At 47.3% G+C, this 21436-nt stretch overlaps 11 protein-coding genes across 11 annotated transcripts; 7 read left to right on the top strand and 4 right to left on the bottom strand.

Moving 5' to 3' along the window:
• Positions 1–189: 189 nt before the first annotated feature.
• Positions 190–1653, top strand: N7533_005471 (uncharacterized protein; the record flags this gene model as incomplete). The annotated part of the gene is made up of 2 exons (XM_057102121.1): positions 190–551; positions 606–1653. 2 exons carry the CDS (start codon positions 190–192, stop codon positions 1651–1653), a joined length of 1410 nt encoding a protein of 469 aa, XP_056961751.1.
• A 300-nt stretch (positions 1654–1953) lies between these two features.
• On the bottom strand, positions 1954–2786 carry N7533_005470 (carbohydrate-binding module family 18 protein; the record flags this gene model as incomplete). The annotated part of the gene is made up of 3 exons (XM_057102120.1): positions 1954–2057; positions 2340–2391; positions 2703–2786. The coding sequence occupies 3 exons, from the start codon at positions 2784–2786 to the stop codon at positions 1954–1956; spliced, it is 240 nt and encodes a 79-aa protein (XP_056961750.1).
• A 493-nt stretch (positions 2787–3279) lies between these two features.
• On the top strand, positions 3280–3719 carry N7533_005469 (DNA-binding domain-containing protein; the record flags this gene model as incomplete). Its single annotated transcript, XM_057102119.1, has 2 exons — positions 3280–3573; positions 3612–3719. The coding sequence occupies 2 exons, from the start codon at positions 3280–3282 to the stop codon at positions 3717–3719; spliced, it is 402 nt and encodes a 133-aa protein (XP_056961749.1).
• A 1552-nt stretch (positions 3720–5271) lies between these two features.
• On the top strand, positions 5272–5817 carry N7533_005468 (gamma-glutamylcyclotransferase family protein; the record flags this gene model as incomplete). The annotated part of the gene is made up of 1 exon (XM_057102118.1): positions 5272–5817. One exon carries the CDS (start codon positions 5272–5274, stop codon positions 5815–5817), a length of 546 nt encoding a protein of 181 aa, XP_056961748.1.
• A 500-nt stretch (positions 5818–6317) lies between these two features.
• Positions 6318–8132, bottom strand: N7533_005467 (uncharacterized protein; the record flags this gene model as incomplete). Its single annotated transcript, XM_057102117.1, has 1 exon — positions 6318–8132. The coding sequence occupies one exon, from the start codon at positions 8130–8132 to the stop codon at positions 6318–6320; it is 1815 nt and encodes a 604-aa protein (XP_056961747.1).
• An 843-nt stretch (positions 8133–8975) lies between these two features.
• On the bottom strand, positions 8976–10163 carry N7533_005466 (uncharacterized protein; the record flags this gene model as incomplete). The annotated part of the gene is made up of 1 exon (XM_057102116.1): positions 8976–10163. One exon carries the CDS (start codon positions 10161–10163, stop codon positions 8976–8978), a length of 1188 nt encoding a protein of 395 aa, XP_056961746.1.
• A 1678-nt stretch (positions 10164–11841) lies between these two features.
• N7533_005465 (GMC family oxidoreductase) lies at positions 11842–13537 on the top strand (the record flags this gene model as incomplete). Its single annotated transcript, XM_057102115.1, has 2 exons — positions 11842–12063; positions 12125–13537. 2 exons carry the CDS (start codon positions 11842–11844, stop codon positions 13535–13537), a joined length of 1635 nt encoding a protein of 544 aa, XP_056961745.1.
• A 449-nt stretch (positions 13538–13986) lies between these two features.
• On the top strand, positions 13987–16081 carry abr2 (laccase abr2; the record flags this gene model as incomplete). Its single annotated transcript, XM_057102114.1, has 6 exons — positions 13987–14235; positions 14275–14336; positions 14390–14560; positions 14616–14786; positions 14859–14981; positions 15031–16081. 6 exons carry the CDS (start codon positions 13987–13989, stop codon positions 16079–16081), a joined length of 1827 nt encoding a protein of 608 aa, XP_056961744.1.
• A 247-nt stretch (positions 16082–16328) lies between these two features.
• Positions 16329–17258, top strand: N7533_005463 (alpha/beta fold hydrolase; the record flags this gene model as incomplete). Its single annotated transcript, XM_057102113.1, has 1 exon — positions 16329–17258. The coding sequence occupies one exon, from the start codon at positions 16329–16331 to the stop codon at positions 17256–17258; it is 930 nt and encodes a 309-aa protein (XP_056961743.1).
• A 205-nt stretch (positions 17259–17463) lies between these two features.
• N7533_005462 (fungal specific transcription factor domain-containing protein) lies at positions 17464–19478 on the top strand (the record flags this gene model as incomplete). The annotated part of the gene is made up of 4 exons (XM_057102112.1): positions 17464–17529; positions 17582–17598; positions 17739–18749; positions 18809–19478. The coding sequence occupies 4 exons, from the start codon at positions 17464–17466 to the stop codon at positions 19476–19478; spliced, it is 1764 nt and encodes a 587-aa protein (XP_056961742.1).
• Positions 19479–19751: 273 nt separating this feature from the next.
• On the bottom strand, positions 19752–20867 carry N7533_005461 (carbon-nitrogen hydrolase family protein; the record flags this gene model as incomplete). Its single annotated transcript, XM_057102111.1, has 3 exons — positions 19752–20140; positions 20191–20630; positions 20698–20867. 3 exons carry the CDS (start codon positions 20865–20867, stop codon positions 19752–19754), a joined length of 999 nt encoding a protein of 332 aa, XP_056961741.1.
• Between the last annotated feature and the right edge of the window lie 569 nt (positions 20868–21436).

Below are 21436 nucleotides of genomic sequence, written 5' to 3'. Positions count from 1 at the left end.
CTTTTTGTTTGTGGAGTGGTCACAAAACAACTTGAAATGGCAGCGATACTATGTAGAATAACTTACCTCTTTGGGCTAGTTCTCATTCTTTCGGTCTAGCTTCGAGAATCGACATCTCCAATTTTGCGGATTGGTACTCATCTCTCTTTCCGCATCTCCCACCAAAAATCCCAGACCTATGTCTTAGCCATGTCATTGGTATTTGATCCCGATTTATCGGCGCACCTTCACAACCAGCTCCTTGAACGGGGATGGATTGGAGCCGGACGAGATGCCGATTCAATCCCGTCCAAGACCTGGTGGGAAGAGTCCTCGCCTATTCCATTCGATCTCGCATCTCGACTGAAACCGAAATTGATCAGGTTCCTACGGTCGGCAAAAGCCATTATATTTGACTCTAGCTCGGAGTTCAATCTTTTCTATTACCTATTAGGGCTTCATGGGAAAGATGACCTCTTTGTTCCAATATCTTTGCTCAGAAGGTTCGGCGATCGTTTTGTCTGGTTGTATCCCGCAACACGGATAAGGAGTGATGAAGAAGTCGGCATATTGTAAGATTCTTAAGCTTCGCTACCTGTGAAGACGAATGCTTACGCACCAACAAGATTCGATCAAGAAACCGAGCTTGCAGCTTTCGTCCCAGACTGGGATGAGATATCTTGGCCTGATAGGCAACGGTGGGCATGGCGGCCATTGCAAAATATTCTGCAACTCTATCTAGACATGGTGGAAGAGGGCAAGATAACAACATATTCGGATCGTCGGAAGGAATCTGAAGAACATTTTTTCGGCTTCGGGGCATTCCCCTGGCAAAGTCACCAACATACTGCACTAGACGTTGAGCGGGCTGTCAGTGCCCTCACTCGTCTTCTTGATGCCATCGAGATCCGACTTCCATCAAATTCGACGCATTCAACACACGAAAGTGACCACAAACAGCCAAGCTTCGAAGGCATAGCTCTCCCATACTCGGGATCGGTCATTAAGGCGTCTTTCATAGAACCGGACACATTTGTTAAAGCTTTTCTTTCCGCTCTTCCTGTCCGGCACCTCAAATTTCGCCATATTGCCCCTGGCATTCGACTCCAAACCCCGATCGAATATATAAACCAACCACTTGCTGACCGTCGCCATCATATTCTGAGTCCAGACCCTCTCGGTAACGATCAGGATACACCTTCATTCCCTTTACTCTTATTTCGAGGGGAAAGAGAGAACAAGTCACCCTGGACTCGGCCCTGGTTTCCTGACGGGAAGGCAGAGAACATTCCCTCTGGTTTGTACATTGAACCTACCGACAAATATTACAACTGGGAATGTGGTAACCGGAGCCGACTCTTGCTGCCGTTTAGCATCGGCAGGAATGGATTTGCTCGAAGTAGCAATGGTATCCCTTTCAAGTTCAAAAGAGCTAGGGGTCCGGGATTTGAGTGGTCTGATCAACTTTACAATGATGATACTTTCAGTGGCTATAGTGGCTACTTACCTTGGGACTCCCGCAGCTCGTATCTACACAAAGTTCTGGAAAGTTGGGCTGAACAAGTGGAAAAGGGTGATTGGCAGGTGGACGAAGACGGCGTTGTCGGTAGTATTGACAAGTTTAAGGAGGCTGACACTGAAGAGCACTGGAGAGAATATTTTATTCCTTGGTGAGATCGTTTAATAGTAATAGTGGAATTTCACTTGATCGCTCGGTTAATTTCCGCGAATGGGGAACTGTCAGCTAGAGACATGAAGATCTATGTTTTCCAGAAATATAGCAGGCGCAAATATAGCGCATGATCTGTAGAACTGGACCTTTTTAAGACATCTAAAGACACGCCTCCGCATAGCAATTCCCGGCACCATAGTAGTCGACAGTGCTTCCACAGTAGCCCGCGGTTGAGCAACAGTCTCCAAACTGAGTCCCAACACAAGTCTTATTCCCCAGGAAAGAGGGTCCACATTCACCGTTTAGGCTGAGCCCACCATTGGCACCATCACAGTTTCCTGCATAGCAATCGCCAGGACCACAATAATCTTCTCCGCTTCCGCAATACCCATAGATATAGCAGCACCTGTAGACATGGGTATTAGCTATCGCATGTTTCGGAGTAGTCAGAAGAGTTAGAGATTGATCTACTCACGATCCGAAGCTAGGATTATCACACGTCAGGCCTCCCCAAGACGGGCCACATGTACCGTTGGTGGTGGCGACAGTCGTCTCGCATGCACCAGATATGCAGTTACCCGGACTGCAGTAATCTGATGCGGTACCGCAGTAACCACTAATTGAACAACAGCTATTCGCATGTCAGCACTCCAGGAACCTCCAAGGTAACGAGTGACGCTGTGCTTACCTGTCATCTCCTGGGCAAACGGAATTTCCGTTCGAGGGACCACACGTGCCGTCTGTGGAGGTCGGGATACCAGCAACAGTTGCAACACAGATCGAGTTGTCGAGCCAAAGGTTAGTGCAATTATCCCACAGCTGCTTCGGTCAATCTATATTACGGTCTTTTTCAAATCAGGATACTCACGAAATTGTTCAGCAATTGCAGAGTATTGATCGTAATGCCACTACAAAATAGAATTGATCGTGAGTGTGGGAAACGTTAGATGAAGAAACAGGCAAGATGCTCACAAACTTAGCGCAACAGAATTACACTGTAAGGAGTGTCAGAAAATATTTTGGAAGCCGTTTAATCGTTGATATAACTCACGGTGTCTCCGGACACGACATCATAGAATAAGCCGCAATCAGATGTAGTTCCACTTTGAGTTGGTTCCACCGGCGTTTCTGACATCACGTAATGGTGAGATTTCATTATTACGAATCACCGAGAATGAATATCCAGTGATACATACCTGTGGAATAATATGATCCCGCTGCGGTTGGGGCATAGACAACTGCAGTGGCAGTAAATTGTCCTCCTGGGGGACTGGAAGGTGGATTAGCATCGCCGAAAAAGACAACAGAAGAACCAAACGGCCCCGAAAATATCCTCCTGTGAACGAACCCTTTGCAGACTCTTTGAACGTGACTAACAAATCCACATGAGCCTAGGATGGTTGGATTCCAGGCCATGAACTGAGTCAGAGTAATGTTGTGGGCATCTGTAGAGTACCGCGTTGCGAGTTCCTGGCTAAATTTTGATTTCAGTTACCACCTGCTTCTCGTGCTTTCTAGTTAAAAACTTACCAATTGAGATTGTCCCACACCACATCGATCTCACAAGGAAAGGGAAGACAGATGGGCGAGTGGAACTCGCAACCTACATCACCAGTCGCTACAACACGATGCCTAGATCTTCTAAAATTGATGAATCGCGCGTTGCCGAGGCCTGCGAAGCGGCCAATGCCCTCAAAAAGCCGAATATATCGTGTATTGCACGCAATTTCGGCGTTCCCTATCAAACCCTCTATCGACGCGTCCGTGAGGGTAGAACGTCGATTTCAGGTCGAAAACCTACCAATATGGCACTGAAAGATGAACAGGAACAGGTCTTAGTAGGCTGGGTCCTGTTTACGGAGAGCGTGAATATGCCTATTACGCCTGCTATCTTGCAAGATGCAGCAAATGCTATCTTTTGCGTGCACAAAAGGATGCAAAACCACTAAGCAAGATGCAGGTATATCGCTTCATGAAACGTCACAAGAACCCCAAACCTATATCCCAAAAGCCAAAGGATGAGAAGCGTATCTCTGCTGAAGATGCTGGAGCTCTTGAGCAGTGGTAAAACAGTCTGGCAAGGGTTACTAGGAACATTCCTCCGCGCTTCGTATACAACTTCGATGAAATTGGCTTTCAACCTGGGAGGCGAAAGGCACAAAACATCATTAGTGGTACGTACAGAGCGGTGTTCTAATATCGCTGGGACAGAGCATTCTGAGACTATAACAGCACCTGAATGTATTGCCGCTGCTGGCTTGTCAATGGCTCTATTTTACATCTTCAAGGGCCAGGTTCCTCAGGAAGATTGGTATTATAGCAGTGATAGTATCCTCTGGAAGACCCTCACTGCTATAATACCAATCTTCCTGAGGAACCTGGCCCTTCAATGGCTTTATCACTTTCATAAAGTAACTATGGATCACTATAAAAAGGTAAAAAAACAGATACTTCTATTTGATAGCCATAGATCTTATAAGACAAATGAATTCATACAGACTGCTCTCAATTATGACATTATACCTTTCTACTTTTATCCTCATTCAATCTATATTTGTCAACCGCTGGATAGAAAGCTATTTCTAGCACTGAAGGAGAATTTTAAGAAACAAAATAACTTACATGCCTTCTGGTCTAGTAAGGTTACAAAGAAATCTGAATTTTTGCATGTTATCTCTGAGGTTCGGGCTACTGCATGGAAAAGCCCTCATATTATTCATAATTCATTCAAAGATCGTGGAATATTACCTACAAATGGTCATACAATAGTTGAGGACCTTGCGAACCAATTGCCCAAGGTAGATAATCTAAATATAAGCAATTACGCTCTATATAGTGATATAACGCCGCCACCTGGTATCGCTTTATCTTCATCTGTGCACAGTTTACCTCCTCCAAGAATCGAAAGACACCAATTGAATCATGCAAAATGCATAATACCTACTGCTACACCAAAGCAGCGACGCAATTTGGACCGGGTGTTACAACATGCTTAGATTATAGCTGAGAGTACTGATATCCTACGCGATACAATTGCAAAGATGACAGCCGCACGAAAGCCATTACGACACAAATATAGCAAGCGACAGGCTAAACCTCTATCTCAAAATGGTATACTATCCATCAAGGATGCCAATCGCAGTATTGCTGAAAAAAAGGCCAAAAGAGAGAAGACCGCTGCTCCAAAGCTCCACAATCAATACAAGAAACACTGAGCAGGTCAAGCCGCTCAAGGGCGTGCTCAATTCTTGCAGTGATTAAAAGCGGCGAGGGTGAGCACTAGAAAGTTGCCAGAACTTATCTACCATTAGGTAGTACATATATACCGGAAAATGTCCGGCAACCCTTCGCGTTCTCCTTCCGTTCTAGTGCTCACCCTCGCCGCTTTTAATCACTGCAAGAATTGAGCACACCCTTGATCAACCTGGGCCGATCAGTCATCCTGATGTAATCTACCGATCCAGCCTGACTTGATCTGATCACTGAGCACTCGGGTTTGCTTTGCTACGTCAGGTTTGTGCGTGACGATATGAGACTCCCCACTCGAGGCCTTTCTAACCCTATGCGAAAGAGTCACTAGAGGCATTGCTGATATACTATAGGATCCGCAAATCGACAAAATGCACAGAACACTATCCGAGCCGTCTTGGACGGTGCGTAAGTTTTTGAACCGCAGTTCTTCAAGTCACGAGTCGACTGAAGATCAAGGCTCGCAAGAAGTCTCATCTCCTGTGGAACAATTTGAAAGAGAGTACTTCTTTTTCTACCGAACATTAATGGACCCAGGAATACTTGCTCAAGTTTTAAGAATGCCAAATCTCTCTCCTAAAATAATACGTGCCAAAGTGATAGGATATGATGTTAAGCTCTGGGGCTCCTACCCTGCTCTTGTTGATGGGGTTCCAGACCAACCAGTCGACGGTATAGCTTTTGAAATCTTATCTCAGACTCAACTTGATCGACTTATATCCTATGAGACGGAGAAAGAAGAGCTTGTCCCTTATGCTATAGAGATTCTCAACCAGCAAAATGAAATCGAAAGGACCGTCGACGGAGTTACATTCAAGTGGAATTATGAACGGGATGAACTCCTGAAAAGGAAATTCAACCTCAAACAATGGAAGAGAGAGCAAAGACTCGGAGAACTAGATATGCTGCAGGGCTAATGTGAAGTGAGAGCTGCATACTGTGTTAGTCTAGTCAAGCATATCAAGGTGTAATAGATAAATGGATTTTGAGATTAATGCGAGCTCCGAAGGATGATATTCTGAAGCAGACTTAAGACTACCTCGAACTATGCTTAAGCTTCAAACTACCCGACAATTCTCAATTTTTTGGTTTAGTTCCTAGATCAGGCGTCATTTTAGTTCCTAGTTGACTTTATCTATATTAGGCATTCAGAGCAGCGACAGGTATTGTTTGCTGTACTATACTGGATGTATGGCTAGAGCTCCATTTTGTAGTACGGCTAATGGCATTGATGTACATGAAATTGACATGGTTATTACAAGATGATCGTCATTGTCGTAAAAGGGCGCTCAAACGAGAAAAGTAGTGAGCAGCAGGGGTGGGCGACAGGTGTAAATGCCCATGTCCAAGACTCCATCCCAAACCGATCCAACACCGAAAACCCCAAATCCGAAAAAAAGCATAGATATTCGCAGAATCAAAGCACCTTTGGCTTCATCCATTCTCGCGTTCCGAGGCCTAAATTGAGGCCGTTTCGTTCCCACCAGTGACGTACGCGCTCATCGGTGCCAGAAACCGCGTCCTCAAGGGCTTCCTCAATGTCACAGGTCTTGAACTCGACTCGTAACCCGCAATCCTTCCACCATTGCAAAACATGATCGTGGCCATTTTTCGTTGGTCCGACAAGAACCTGATTATCGAATATCATTTTGGGCCCCTTTAATCGATACCAGAAATCAAGAACATGGACATGGCCATGGGTGCTAGCAATGCGGGCGACGTTCTCTGCGTGACTATACGGGATCCCAGAGGCGTCCCACCAAGCCAAGGATTCGGTTCTTCCGGACTGAGCTGCTAACAGGACAGATTTGCCAACTTTCAGCGGAACAGGATTATATGGGGAAGATTTGGCAGAGGCTGTTTTCCACCAATCGAGAACCGCGACTTGGCCCTCGGCGCTGGCAGACTCGAGGGCCCGTTCGCTATATCGTAAAGGAAGCCCAGAATCCAGCCACCAGTCCAAAACGTGAGTAAAGCCTGCGCGCGAAGCTCCGTCCATCGCATCGGCCATGTATTCCTTGTTTGGTAGGGCGGGAGCATCACGCCACCACGTCAACACGGTCGGGTTGCCATAAATTGCGGATGCTCGGTAAGGGATATTGGTCAGACGAGACGTTGTCCACAGGAGATCGAGATGTTTTTCGGTGAGATAAGAGAGTATGTCGGTGCGAGAGAATTTCACGATGAGGTGGCAAGCGAGATCGGATAGCGGCTTCCACCGCGGCAAAGCGTCTATACGCTTCGTAATGGCCGCGAAAGAACCGCGGAGGATAGTGTATTCGAGGGAAGCAGGTGTTGACATTTTTAGTAAATGACTTTGCCATTCTTGCGGGACGGGGATATTTGTTGGAATGCCGACTGCCTTGGCTGTTTCCCAGTCACGTAATTGGTCTTCAAAAATTATGAGCCAAATCTCGAGGGGTAAAGATTGCACCTTTGCCTCTGGATTAGGCCAATGTGTTTGAAGGTGTCGGAGAGCGGACGCAGTCCTGCTATCGGACGTCTTAATTGATGAAGCTGCTGATGACGATGAAGGCTCTGTTCCATTTCCCGTAAGTGAGTTCCCTCCACTGAGGGAAGCCCCCCACGGGGGTAAGCTTAAGCATGTTTCGAGCATATTATGCAGATCGTTTAATCCATGCCAGGGAAGTAGCGTCAGATCTTCGGGCCCATTGGACTTCCACAATACAGGCTTCACGATGTGAATCCACGACCAGAATCGCCTGATCTCCTCCAACTGACGAGTACTTAACGGGTGGTCCCATTCTGATACTGTCATGCCTGGTATGAGAATGACGGGCTTTGAAGACACCCACCCCCGCAGAAGCGCCAAGGTTAAAGTGTTGGTCAACCCCGCTAGCATCGATCCCAGAGCGCCAGCATCAATGGGAGCAACCAGTAGCATGTCTGCCCATTCGCAGAGTTCAGCCGTTTTTGCCTTCAGCCATTTCCGCGCGCCGGTCTTCTTATCAAAGGTCTGGCCATCCACCGAGTCCATGTAATGAGGAATTTTGTTGGTTCCGGTCAACAGCGCTGAGGGTTCGTCGGTTATCAGGCGCAGTTCAATGTGGGAGTTTTGGATAAGGGATGGGAGGACTGCATCGGCGAAGGCACTGTCGGTTGAGAGAAGGAGTCGCCGACGTCGTTGACGCGGTGGCGTTGCCTCGCAACATACTCGATATCCTTCTTTGTTCCCTATCACTGTTCCATCGCTGTCGCTCTCCACCTCCATATCACTGACTCTGTAGTTCTTCGAGAGCCCGATGCTCAAACTAGTTCTGCCACTGCCCTTGTCGTTGTACTTGCACTCAATATGTTCGGTCGGGTCGGTGTCGAAGATCGGAGTAGCGGCGGGCGTCTAAGCCAGTATAGAGTGATCGCCGTTGACCAAAATCGTAAAATCAAAGGAACGAGGGAACGATGGATCGCAAATTTCGATAGGTCCAAAGGAAGAAAGGTCGAGATCAAAGAGAAAGAGAGGCGTAGAGCTCGAGAAATTGAGCCGATCGAATGACAACTGGCGCCTTAAGTTCTAATCCAACAACTGCAAATTGGAACGGTGATCAGGCAATCGAAACGGTGGGTACGACGAGACCCTAAAGAATCCACCAACCCTCCACTAGATTCAATCAGGTGTGACCGATGCAGTGTACTTTTTTCTTTCAAATCCGAGCGGTGTAGATATTCTGTGCTGGCTGGAGGGGAGAAGTGCGTCGCCACGTCTCGCCACGGGAGAGTTGAGCTGCAGCGGGTCGGGGCACGATCAGACAAAGTCGAGAGGAGAAACAGAGAAGATCCAGCGGAGGTGCAGCAAGGCCTGGCCAACCAGAAGAGATAGGAATGCAGGTTTCACAAGATCGGGCGGCTACAGGCGGCGAGTGAGATGGGCTGCAGTACAAATAGCGGAGTCGGTCCCAGCTGGCAGGCGGTCAAGACAGTCAATATTGAAACTATGTCGATTCATTTCATTCCATTTTGGATTCTTATTCACATCTATATATACACTCAGTATACACAATTATACTGACTCCATGATTTTGAACTTTTGAGGCTGTTCTCAGTCTCTTGGATATCCTCAACGGCGGGAAAGGTTATTATGCAGCTTGTGCTCGCGCATGACGAGGCTCGCCAATGCCCCCAAGACTGTCAGACCAAGAAGAGTTAGAAAGACACTGCGTAGAGAAATCATGTAGATGTCAAGGGTCCCCGGGATCCAATCTGCAGGAAGCTTGCGGATCTCATCCAGGCTGTCGCGAAGTCGCGCGATTCGCTCTGCTGCGTGCTTGAGGCCTCCAAAGCGGGACCACAGCCCAGCCTTCAGTGTGTTCTGGAACACGGCCGAGGCAATCGTGATACCGATCGTGCTTCCAGTACTGCGAAAAGCGTACGACGCAGAGGTAACCACTGCGTGATGCTCGTGGTCTACGGCAGATATCAGCGCCACCAGAGTGATGGTCAGAATGCTGCCATATGCCGTCCCCATCATGAAGAAATAGACAAATGGTAACCATGCAGGCGTAGTCAATGTCAAAGTGCAGATCAGCCCACCAGAAGCCACCATCAGGGCCATTGCCAGGTAATTCAGGATCATATACCGTCCCTTGGCACGCATGATGAAACCACATGCGAGAGAGCCAATGGAAGTGCCGATCGCTTGGGGGATCAAGCGCACCCCGGCTGCCGTAGCCGACATACCTTGCACCTGGAAGTAGAGAGGTAGATAGAAAAGCAGACCAAAGACTGCCATCGTAGTGAACCAGTTTGTCAGGCAGGCTGACGCAACCGTCCGGTCGAGCAGTAGTTTAATGGGAATGATGGGCTCAGCTGCTACTCGCGCCTCAATATAAATGAAAAGGCCGAGGAATATCGCAGAGATTGGGAAAGAGATGAGAACCAACGGATGTGTCCAGGGCAGTTGGTTACCTCCGGTATTCAGACCCAGAAGGAGAGTCACCATCGTCAGAACAAGCGTAATGGCACCCAAGAAGTCGACACGTTTGATCCGAGATTTATCTGAGTTCTTGACGGGAATGTTGACTTTCCACGCGACCAAAATGCCCGAAACGATCAGGAAAGGGACCTGAAGCAAAAAGGCCCAGCGCCAGCCCAGGGTATCGTTGATCCAACCGCCAAAGACACCGCCCAATCCTCCTCCTGCGCCATAGCAAATATTCCCAACACCCTGCCAGACACCTCGCTTGCGGAGAGGGACCAAGTCGGAGGTCACAAAGGTCGAAATAACCAGCAGTCCGCCGCCACCCATACCTGCGACGACACGGCCAAAAATGATCGACCATTGTGCGTTTGCCAGGCCACAGATCAGGTTTCCAAGAGCGAAAAAGACATTGGAAACGACCAGCCCCCCAGCGGCGCGAATAGATATCAGTCAACCGGCCGCTCAGAGGTTGACAAGCAGCGTTAGAAATAAGATATGAGGTCGCTAGCCACGAGAGAAGGGAGAACGAGTTGAAGGAAGAGGAAATGGGGCCCGAGAGCGTCGCAACGATCGTCGTATCTGCCGAGTGGTATGGTTAGCCGTCCATGCATATTCTTGCATATCAAGGAGAGTGAAAAGTGGGGTATTTTATTACCAAGAGCTGCGAGAAAGACTCCCACCCATATACTGCCCAGAATCACGATCAGTTCGCGAGTACTGGGCTCCTCGGCCACTGGTTCCTGACGATCGCTTGCTCCAATGCTCGCGGGGTCATCGCGCAGCAACGGAGTCTGCTCCGACGGACTGAACGAAGTCCCATTTGTTCCTTTGACCGTCATCTAGGAATGATTGTTTTCTGTTGAGACTTCGCTTTTACGCTGTGCTGTTCCTCCAAGGCTGGGGAGTGAGCGTGAGAGTGAGAATGACAGTGAGAGGTGAAAACCCGCGGGCGGATTTCAAAGCCGGAGAGAATTGCGGAGAAGCTGCGGAGCCGCCAGTTGGCTTGGGCTCGGCACAACAAATAAAATAGTTACTACTAGCTACATATTGGGTAGTACTAGGTAGGTAGTTACCTATGGGCATATAGTACATAATCTTGAATTAACGATGAGAATAGCATGTAGATAACCCCTGTGCACCTCGTTACATATCACTAGTAGCTAATTAGTTCCATTGTTTACAATACACAAAATGGAGTCACTACCTACCTAGGTACTAGTATCGACCATAGATACTTAGTTAGTACCACTGGCAACCTTAGAACATCTTGGCTCGGATATATATTCATATATTACTTACTAGTGTGGTATGTCCCTTTTTATATAGGTGACAATAAACCTTTTTTTCCCTCGTTCATATTTTAGAAAAGTCCCCAGAAAATCCATGATTGTGAATCCTGCATCCATGGGCAGTTTAGGGGTCATTAGAGTTGATTCATCCTGTTCCAAAATCCGAATTGGAACCTATTCCTTTAAGTCATCTTAGCCAGTGGCTTGGGTGATTTCTAAACGGCGTTGCAGTACTCCGTACTCCCCAGACTCTCAGATGGATCAGCAAGTAACCAATACTACTAGTTGACTAGTGGGTCAGCAATACAAATGACTAGCCTTTGCGCTCGGACTGACTACCACTCGGAGAAAGATTCCCGATAATTAACAACTTCAAGTTGCATTTTATTGTCAATACCCTTCTACAAACGCATTACTTCTGGATCAGGTGTTTCTCCAAAGAATTAATGTATACATTTGATTCTCATCTACCGGGGTCATCTCTTCGCAGGACGATAAGCCTTGCAACTAATAACTCCTATGATTTCAGGCCCCCCCATTGTACCATTACAAAATGCAATTAAGCGGGGAAATTAGTCTGACACTTCACGCTTATGTCCGGGTCTCTCAGTCCAACGTCACCTTCCAAGGTTACCAGGGACCCCTTCTGTGTTTGTTTTTCTTCTTCCTTTCTATATCTTCCCTGCCACTATTTCATCATTATTGCTTCCACCACAATGAAATCTCACAATTTACCCCATGAGACCGATTATATTGTGATTGGAGGTGGAACGTCTGGGTTAGTCGTTGCTTGTCGACTATCAGAGAATCCTAGTATCCGTATCACGGTATTAGAGGCTGGCCCAGATTGCAGGCAAGATCCGAGAATACAAACTCCTGATGCCTGGGATACTTTGTCCGAATCCGAATTGAATTGGAAAATGAGTTTCATTCCTCAGGTATGTAATCAAATCCCTTGCACCCGAAATAAACTTGAAGTGAAGTATATTGACATATCAGACTGGCCTTCACGATCGCGGTCAAGATCACCGAACTGGGAAAGTACTTGGGGGCTCATCGGCAATCAATGGACTAGTATTTGTGCCTCCATCTCCAGCGGGTATCGATGCTTGGGCAAAGCTTGGAAATGATAAATGGACATGGGAATCCCTGCGCCCTTATCTCCAGAAGTGCTATGCCGTCACCGCACCGGAGGGACTACCCCTTTTCCATAAACAGGAACACGATGCAGCTGCGGGCCCTATACAAATTAGTTGCCCTATGGCCGATGATAAGATTGGAATGCGACTTACTCAAGCATGGGACGATGCGTTCAGGTCCCAGGGATATGAGACCAATAATCCCGACCTTCTCGCCGAAAATACAACGACTGGGACCAGGCCATTGTTTTCTACTATCGATCCCAAGACCGGCAAGCGCAGTAGTGCTGACAGCCAGTATGGTACTATAGCCGCATCTCGTCTGAATGTGAGAATTTGCACTGAAACCACAGTGCAAGAGATCTTATTTGATTCCTCATCTCTGGATTTACTGGCAACTGGCGTCCGCGTCAATTACAATGGGGAGACTATAACCATAAAGGCAAATAAAGAAGTGATCTTGGCTGCCGGGGCCTTTTGCTCGCCCATGATTCTAGAGCACTCTGGTATAGGGGACAGCGAGTGGCTGGGCCACCTCAGCATTCCAGTGAAGATCGACCAGCCTAATGTGGGACGAAATCTTCAAAATCACCTGATGAACATTATACCTGTTCCTATCAAAGCCAAATCTGGAATTGAAGACGCCAAACTCGGATTAAAGGGGTTGGGGTTCATGAGGGTTTCTCCAAACGAGCAAGACAAGCTTCTCGGTGCGTATACCGAGACCGAGGGCAGGCCCAACGAAACAATCCGATCGATTATCCAACATCCTAACGAGGCCTCCGCCAGTACCTTGCTTTCTCTCATATCTCCAGAGCTAGCTGTTGTGGGCGTCATTAACAGCTATCCATTTTCACGAGGAAGTCTGCACACGAGTTCCAATGGGTTTAAAGAAACGCCTATTGCGGATGCGGCTTTCTTAAGCAACGAGCTAGATCTCGAGTTATTAGCTCGGAATGTGCGAAATATGTACGACTTGATTAGATCTCCGGAGCTTGGTCAATACCTCGACCTGGGCGATGTACCCGATGATATTGAGTCAATAAAGACCAGCATTCGCGCGAACGCATTGGCCACTAATCATATCTGCGGGACACTCGCGATGTTTCCTCGCTCTGCTGGGGGCGTGGTGGATCAAGATTTGAAGGTTTATGGTACACAAAATCTACGCGTTGTTGATGCGAGCATTTTCCCCCTTACTCCTCATGCTAATCCTTTGGCCACTGTCTATGCTGTGGCTGAGCGGGCTGCTGATTTGATTCGAGGATTTTGAACAATCGCAAGAACCAATGGAAGCATCGACACCAAACATCATAATATTTTCAAGTTGAAGAATATCTAGTCTATCGTCAGGTAATAGGATAGTGTCAATGCATCCCGATCCATGGACCAACGTGAATAGTATGTGAACTGCGTCAGCCTATTACGAGTTATTACCAGCGCAAACCTGGTCAACCCCTTCAAAATATAAGCTACTAGTAGTAATAGTTTACCCAATCAGATAAAAATACCCATACCAAACTCAATAATTTATTATAATTTGAGTTTCGGTCTGAAAGTCTAGACAAGTCGCCATGTTTTTGTTGTGGTCGCCCTCCAGCCTAGCCCCTTTGAAACGTGAGGAATGTGAACTTCGACGGGCAAGCCAGTCCACAGCTTGGCAAGTATGTAGGGATCATACTCGACATTAAATCTCGAGACGCCGCTACGCGTTACAACTTTATGAGCGATTTTACCGATCGCATCAACGAAGTTCATAGGGTCATTGCCAAACACGACATGGCGCCTACCAAGATGTTACTGCCCGTGATTCTAGAGCTCGTGGCATTGACACAGGCGGCTCAGGTCAATTTCACCTTGGATCTCACATGGGAGAAGGGCGCACCCAATGGTGTCGAGCGCGACATGATTTTCGTGAATGATGCCTTTCCCGGGCCTTCGTTGATCATGGACCAGGGAGATGAAGTCACTGTGAGTTCCAACCGACTTTAGATGTTATGTTGCTAATAGCAGAAGATCGATGTAACCAATCATCTGCCATTCAACACGTCTTTACATTTCCATGGAATCGAGTAAGAAATACTTCATCGCACTCTTAAAATAGTGTTGGCTAATTAGAGTTTAGACAAAAAGGGACACCCTGGGCAGATGGAGTATCTGGATTATCGCAATGGGCTATACAACCTGGTCAAACGTACAGATATCAGTGGACAGCTACACAGAAGGGAACTTACTGGTATCATTCCCATGATAAAGATCGAATAATGGATGGATTGTATGGGGCAATCCAAGTTCTGTGAGGCGAACCCAACTTCCCGACAACTCCCTTTTCCCTTCTAACATCATGATAGGCCATCAGATGATAATGATTCGCCCTTTGCTATGATATCTGACAATCCCGATGATGTTGAAGCCATGAAAATTGCAGAGAAAAATGCCAACCTGGTAGTTCTCTCCGACTGGGATCATCTCACTTCAGATGCATATATGCAGGCTATAATGGAGACAGGATACGATATTTTGTGAGGCTCTCCTCTTATAATCACATACTGCTATACTACAGCTCGGACACTGCTGACTTTTATTCCTCTCAGTTGCTCCGATAGTGTACTTATCAATGGCGGAGGATCGGTCTATTGCAAAGACCCAGAAGAACTCACTGCCTTGCAGCCGCCACAAATCAGGGCAGTTGTGACCGAACCATTGACCGACAAAGGGTATGTAAGCTTTATTCTTCGGTGAATGTTACTAATTATTTTTCAAAAGATGCGATCCTTTTATGGCCACTTTGCAAGGAGATTGGGATCATCATCCCGACAAACTGCCTGGCGGGTTGAACTCTGGATGCATTCCAAGCCAAGGCACGAACTCCACTATCCGCGTCAAAGCGGACGCAAAATGGGCAAGCTTCAACTTCATCAGTGCTGCCAGCCTCAAAGCTCTGACAGTATCGATTGATGAGCATCCGATGTACATATACGAGGTTGATGGTCACTACATCGAGCCTCAGCTGGCTCATCAGGTTCCAATTTACAACGGTGAACGATACTCAGCCATGATCAGACTTGATCAAAACCCCGCAAATTATATAATGAGAGTTGCTGGGAATGGAAACCAGATCATTTCTGGATTTGCAGTTGTCGGTTACGAGGGTGGCGAGCAAACCACATACGAGTCGGTGCCTTATATCGACTATGGCGGTATCAACACAACAGCCTCTGTGATCTCACTCAATACCAACGAACTCCCACCATATCCACCAATATTGCCAGCAGATTATGCCGATGATTTCCATCTTCTTTCACTCGGACGCCTCAACTCGTCCTGGGAGTGGACATTAGACGGGACTGCATTCCTCCCTGCCAATCTCGCTGCAATGGAGCCGGCTTTACTCAACCCGAAAGCACCAGGTCTCGAATCCGCTCTGAAAATCGAGACCAAAAATGACACCTGGGTGGATATTGTGTTTCAACTGGTCATTCCAGAGCCAACAAAGTTACAGCCTCCTCATCCCATACACAAACATTCCAACAAAGCGTTTCAGATGGGGGCCGGCCGAGGAAAGTTTACATGGAACTCGCTTGCAGAGGCTTCCAAAGAGTCTCCTTCAAGCTTTCTTGAGAAACCCATCTATCGTGATACATTTGTGACTTCTCCGGCCGGAGAGGCCTGGATCGCTATTCGCTATCATGTTGAAAACCCTGGTGCATTCCTTTTGCATTGTCACATGGAGACGCATTTGTCTTCGGGAATGGGGTTAGTGCTATTGGACGGAATTGATGCTTGGCCAGAAGCTGGCCCCGCGGCAGGTATCTGATGGGACTTGATGTAATCAATGTGTGGTAACATCGATACTAATTGGAACTTCGGTGGTGTCATTGTGCATTTCTTGCTTCGTAATTAACCAATCAGAACGATTCATTGGTATGCGACATTACAAATTCAAATTCCCTGTGTTTCGAGTATTTAATATTTGAAAACGATTATATTCAGATCTCCAAACGCAGAATAATTTTATAACTTGCAAATACCAAATTTACTCAGACTTTCTGATATAATACAATATGACTTCAACTCCGTCCGCCGTTGACCTCACGCAAACCTTCCATTATTCCACTTCGACCCACCGTTACAAAATTCGGTGGAATTCACTAGGGGATCCCAGTTTACCTCCACTTGTCTTTGTGCATGGTACACCCTGGTCATCTCGAGTTTGGACGACGTATGCCCAATCCCTTCGCAAATACTTTCATGTCTATCTCTTCGACAATCCGGGATTCGGTGATAGCCCTCTTGGAAGCCCATTCCCAGGCACAGAAGATAGCATCAGTGCCAAATTGAGCCTTGATGCAGATCTAGCCAGACAGTCTGAAGTATTTGCCGCGCTGCTTGAATTTTGGGCACAAACTTGGCAACAAAAGCCCCATGTTATTGCTCATGATCATGGGGGCCTGATGTGTCTCCGGGCACATCTAATCCACAATTTCCACTATGCAAGCCTATGCTTGATAAACGTCGTTGCAATCGGTCCATTTGGTCAGCCTTTGTTCAAGCTGATAGCTGAGAATGAAGCCGTCTTCAATGAGTTGACTGGCCCGGTATTCGAGGGTGTGGTTGAGGCCTACATTCGAGATGCAGCCTATACAGATCTGGGAAAGGAAAAAATGGAGATGCTGAAGAGACCATGGCTTTCCGATGCAAATGGAAGAAAGGGCTTCATTAGGCAGATGGTGCAGGCCAATAGCCGCTGCACGGAAGAAGTGGAGCATAAATACCCCGAGGTGGGTAAAACGATTCCGGTAAAAATAATATGGGGGAAAGAAGACCAGTGGATTCCAATGGAAACAGCTTTTCGACTAAAGGAAAAGTTAAATGCTCGCGATGTGGTATTAATCGAGGATGCGGGACATCTCGTGATGTATGATCAAGAAGGGAAGCTGGGGTTGGAGCTGGGTTTGTGGTTGAGCCATGCCGCCGTGGGAGAAACCAGTTGATAAATTCACATTAAGTCGTCATCTGCAAGATCTTTCGAATTTGATCATCTTCTAGCCTGATGCACGATTACAAAATCAGTAAATTTCATCCTTAGGATCGAAGGTCACGTGTCGATCACTGCCACATCAGGCCCCTCCTTGTTACTGAAAGGCTAATCTTCGAGCCCCTCTGGTTTTCCATTGACTTCTTATCTCTCTTCATTCAATGGCAGACCCAAAGCCAAAGCTCTTTGGATTTGCATGCCAGCAATGCCGCGCCTCGAAACGCCGAGTGAGTACCCACCCTGGGGCACTTGTAGTCTCCATATCAATTTCCCAACCAGACTGACGTCGATCAACGGTTAGTGCGATGGAGTCGAACCCCAATGTTCATATTGCCAGAAGACATATAAGACCTGTGTCTATGTAAAAGAATCCAAACCACGCAAGTCAGCTCGCCCTTTCCGCTTATCAGCTTGTCCAGCAGCTAATGACTCACAGGCGAAAGTACTGGGATGAGACATACGTGAAATCCCTCGAAAATCAAGTTCAGGCCCTACTAGCGCTTCAGAATAAGAGTAGCGTTACCCCGAAACACGCCCCCTCTGATCTCCAAAATTTTGACACTGGTCGTTCAAACTTTACCCACTCCATACATCAACTCGAGCGTTCCTCTAATGGACAAGCTGCTCAAGATGGCGGAGGATCTAGCCAATCTCTCCAATCGATGGAGGAACTGAGCGTCATGATGTGGCGTACGAATCTTGCAGATGGAGTTACCATTGATCCAGAGCCCGGTTCAAAACCTTCACATACAGCCGCAATTGGAAATTATCAAGCCCCGCAACTCAACACACCCTGGCATATCCCAGATTATGGCCAGGACCCGGGTCGAATTAACATACTTGCAAATCTATTCCTACATTGCATCAATGGGGAACATCAGTTTACACAATATGAAACGTCTGAGGCATTTTCTACATTCCCAGACCACCCACCTGATCTTCTTTTCCTTCACGCTGCTATGCTAGCAGCAGGTGCAACTTTCGAAAATCAACCCGAGTCATTGAAACTGAGTGATGGCTTTGCGGAGTTGAGCGAGAGTTTGATTTTCACATGCTTCAGACATGCACCTTCCATGTACGTCATTCAAGGGCTCTGCATTCTATCTTGGCGGTCCCTTGCCTCAGGGCAAGATCACCTCGGCTGGACTTTTCTGTCAATGGCAGCTGGGATGGCTGTCCATCTGCGGCTTCATGTTCTTGCACTGGATGAGATCGCTGCACAATCCGTCGAGCCGTCACTCGAAACCGTCCAAACATTTTGGACATTTTATATGACAGATCGCACGTCGATTTCCATTCTGGGTAGGAATTGCATCTTGCCATGGCGGCGGGTTAATGTTCCTGCCATTGAGACGTTCTTCCACTATGGAAAGTGTGATATATCCAAGATTTCATTTGCTTGGCAATGCAAACTATGGTATATGCATGATCAGAATATGGATCAAATGTGCGTCTGCTTATACATCAAGTGTATCTATGGAAACGTTGTCTGATAATTTGTGACAGATTTTCGCCCTCTTTTGAGAAACAAAGTATTTCGGATCAAGTTCGCATGCTCATTTCGACGCATGAAGATCTGTGTCGCTTTTTCAAATCGCGCGACGAGCGACTCGAGGTCACTCGAGGAATGCCGCCAAAGCCCGCACTTCTTTTCCATATGGCCTATCAAATGGCCATCTTGATCACCATGCCATCTTTCCTGAGACTATTCGCATCGTTAAAAACGGAGCAGAGTCAAATATCCCAGGCGATGTCGCTTGTATTGCGGTCTATCACCTCAGCTGCTGCCTCGATGATTCGACTTGTCCAGAGATACTGCAAGTCATACGGATTTAGACATGCCAACCCACTTCTAATCCACCACATTCTGAGTGCATCTATAGTGCATTTGATGAATACAACCGCAACCTCTTCATCATTTCGGGGACACAGTACTCGCTTAGTAAGGACCTGCCTGGGTCTCTTACGTGGACTTAGTCCATACTGGCCCTTGCGATCTCAAAAGAGCATCGACACAATCAAGGCTGTTGCTAGGCGGTGGAATGTGGGATTCATTCTGCTGGGGAATGACGGAGACGATCAGAATCAGGACTTATCGGCTCGCCAAGTGCAGAATGAATCGAAACAGTTTCATCCCGACGTGACATCTGTTACGGGCATCGATCCGGATCCTTAAATGATCGATACGGCCTACCATGGTCTCAGCGGGCCTTCCAATTCCTCATGTATCACCGAGCCAACTGGAGAATACCTTGGAGATGAGCAACATCTTTTTGATATTTCCATGGTGAACATACCCATATCAGCCGACGATGAGATTTTTGGCTTGTCACAGTTCTTCCAAAATTTCGAGAACTACCCAGATTTACTCTGATATTATTGCGTCTAAACTTTGGATGGTATTGATTCAAGAGATCTCGCGTTGAAAAGCCGCTATTCAAAAAGGATGTCACTTCTCATCACTAAGATCATCGCCCACTCTTTCCAGTGGTTCAATCTCTTCCTCACGAATCATCTTCTTAACTCGAGTGCAAACGTTCAGTGACATGAGATCTGGGCGACTATAGTGACCAGTTGGATCCGCAAACAATTTGGTAGCCACAATCAGGTCCATGGCCAGATCTGCATAGATAATCTTCTCGGTTGTACTTTCAACTGGATCGGTAAGCCTTCTCCCATCGGGGCCGAATATAGCAGAGCTTCCTCCACCAGGGGAGGACATGAGCACGCCGCCGCTGGTTCTCATTTGGTCGATGCCGCCTTGCCCGAGAACTGCGGTGCAATGAAGGACAAAGCTCTGTGACTCTATGGCATATGTCTGTGACAAATTATGACAGCCTGTCATGGGGATCAGCAACGAATTCATACCGTCGAGGAGACCAACCAACCTTCTGCCGACATGGACCACAGATCTTGTCCTCCGGTATGCGGGCTAACATTTGGCCATGCTGCGACATGAATATCCTCTTGCTGGGAAATTGTGTGGTACTTAAGCAATGGCTGGATATGTTCCCAGCAAGACAAGGCACCAACTCGAGCAATGGAAAGCTCTGCAACACTTGAGAAGCATTCACCGGAGGCATCGCCAAAGACGGTACGCTCCATATGTGTAGGCTTCATCTTGCGACGGTGGGACTTGATTTCTCCATCGGTGTCAATCATCACCTGGGCAATATAGACAGATTTATTGTGATTCTCTGAGAATCCCAGAGATACTGCAATTGAATTCGCCTTGGCAGATTCCTGGATTTGCTTCATCTCCAGGGAGTCCAAACGGAGAGAGTTCTTGACATAGGCGACATTCAGCTCAACGTCGAGCAGCCGCGACCTGTGAGGAATGACATGATATCAGAAAGAGTGCGCTTCATTTCAGTCTGTTCAACTGAATCACTCACCAGATCCAGCAAGGGTATCCAGGTATCCAGCATTCGGGAAATGCGATCAGCTTTGCATCGTTATTTGCAGCCTCCGCAATCAGGTCACACGTCTTTTTCACGCCGGCGGCGAGATCTAGCCAGGCAGGCTCAGCCTGAGTGACCGCAACACGGACATTGCTTCCCGGCATGATGGCTTGATACAGGTGATCTGAGGTCGATCTGTTATGAGAAAGATGAAATTTGTTATTCGAGACAGCAACGAGAGAGTTCTCGTCCATTTATGCAAGCAGATGTGTCCACTTCCATCTACCCCGCCCGATAAGACCGGTTTCAGTTACCTTAACCAACCGAACTGGCCGTAGGGGTGCCTGGACTGATATTATGCGGAATTCAAGGTTCCGCACACTGTGTATGGTTTGTCTTGGCTTCCAGATAACTTGGAACTCTTGCCCAATTAAACTCGCTATAAGCATTTCCTTAAGGTTTCTAATGTCTGTATTAGAATGAGCGGATATGGGGTAGTTGCGGGAGCGTAACCTCCGCAGCGATCGCAAGACGTGGAGATTTCCTTGTAGCGAATCAGCGTGCTTTGATATCTCAACCCACGGTCAATGTTCATGATAGTTAATCTGCTGTCTGCAAATTACGTATGCATTTAATCATGAGGTGTGTGTGAGGTGCGGAATGGAAGTCTAATCACCTGGGCATGAGGTGTGGTTGGTTGGTTCCCACCAGACGTCCTGGGCTGCGCAGCTTA

Source organism: Penicillium manginii (assembly GCF_028828005.1).
Source record: "Penicillium manginii strain IBT 31320 chromosome Unknown utg000004l:1.0-7231830.0:1.0-7236170.0, whole genome shotgun sequence".
Lineage (NCBI taxonomy): Eukaryota > Fungi > Ascomycota > Eurotiomycetes > Eurotiales > Aspergillaceae > Penicillium > Penicillium manginii.
The sequence above is the reverse complement of the archived record's forward strand: the minus strand, read 5'-3'. Positions and strand labels throughout refer to the sequence as shown.